Here is a 625-nt window from a genome sequence, read left to right as displayed (position 1 = left end):
ACTATGGGATGCAGCAGCAGCTGCAGCACCAGCAGCAGCAGCAGCAGCAGCAGCAGCTGCAGCAGCCTTATAACATACAGCAGCAACAGCCCTACAACATGCAGCAAGCTTTCAATCCGCAGCAGCAGCAGCAGCAGCAGCAGCAGCACTCTTATTATGCTATGCAGCAGCAGCTGCAGCAGCAGCAGCAGCAGCAGCCGTACAGCAACGTGCAGCAGCAGCAGTTCGCAATGCAGCAGCACTACCGCTGAGACAGACAGTGAAACAGCAGCAGCAGCAGCAACAGCAGCAACTGCAGCAGTAAGAGCAACATTCCAGCAGCAGCTGCTGCTTCTGCAGTTGCTGCTGCTGCTGCAGTTGCTGCTGCTGCAGCTGCTGCTATCTGTCTCCTTTTGTCTCCTTTTGTTGTTTTTCTTTTTCTGCTTCTGTTGGTGGTGAGGAGACATCATGCTGCAGCAGCAGCAGCAGCAGCAGCAGCAGCAACAGTAGCAGCTGCTGCTTCTGCTGCTGCTGCTGCTGCTGCTCTTCTATTGTAGCATCGAATTGCCGTGCATGATGCACAGCAGCAGCAACAGCAGCAGCAGCAGCAGCAACTGCAGCAGCAGCATGAGCTGCTGCTGCTGCA

At 55.5% G+C, this 625-nt stretch overlaps 1 protein-coding gene across 1 annotated transcript; it reads left to right on the top strand.

Annotated features, from left to right (window-relative positions):
- Nucleotides 1-8: 8 nt before the first annotated feature.
- Nucleotides 9-251, top strand: EMH_0031560 (uncharacterized protein; the record flags this gene model as incomplete). The annotated part of the gene is made up of 1 exon (XM_013494530.1): nt 9-251. The coding sequence occupies one exon, from the start codon at nt 9-11 to the stop codon at nt 249-251; it is 243 nt and encodes an 80-aa protein (XP_013349984.1).
- Between the last annotated feature and the right edge of the window lie 374 nt (nt 252-625).

The sequence above is a fragment of the Eimeria mitis genome, genomic scaffold (genome assembly GCF_000499745.2).
Source record: "Eimeria mitis Houghton genomic scaffold, Emh_scaff1191, whole genome shotgun sequence".
Lineage (NCBI taxonomy): Eukaryota > Apicomplexa > Conoidasida > Eucoccidiorida > Eimeriidae > Eimeria > Eimeria mitis.
This window is presented reverse-complemented; position numbering and strand designations above follow the sequence as displayed.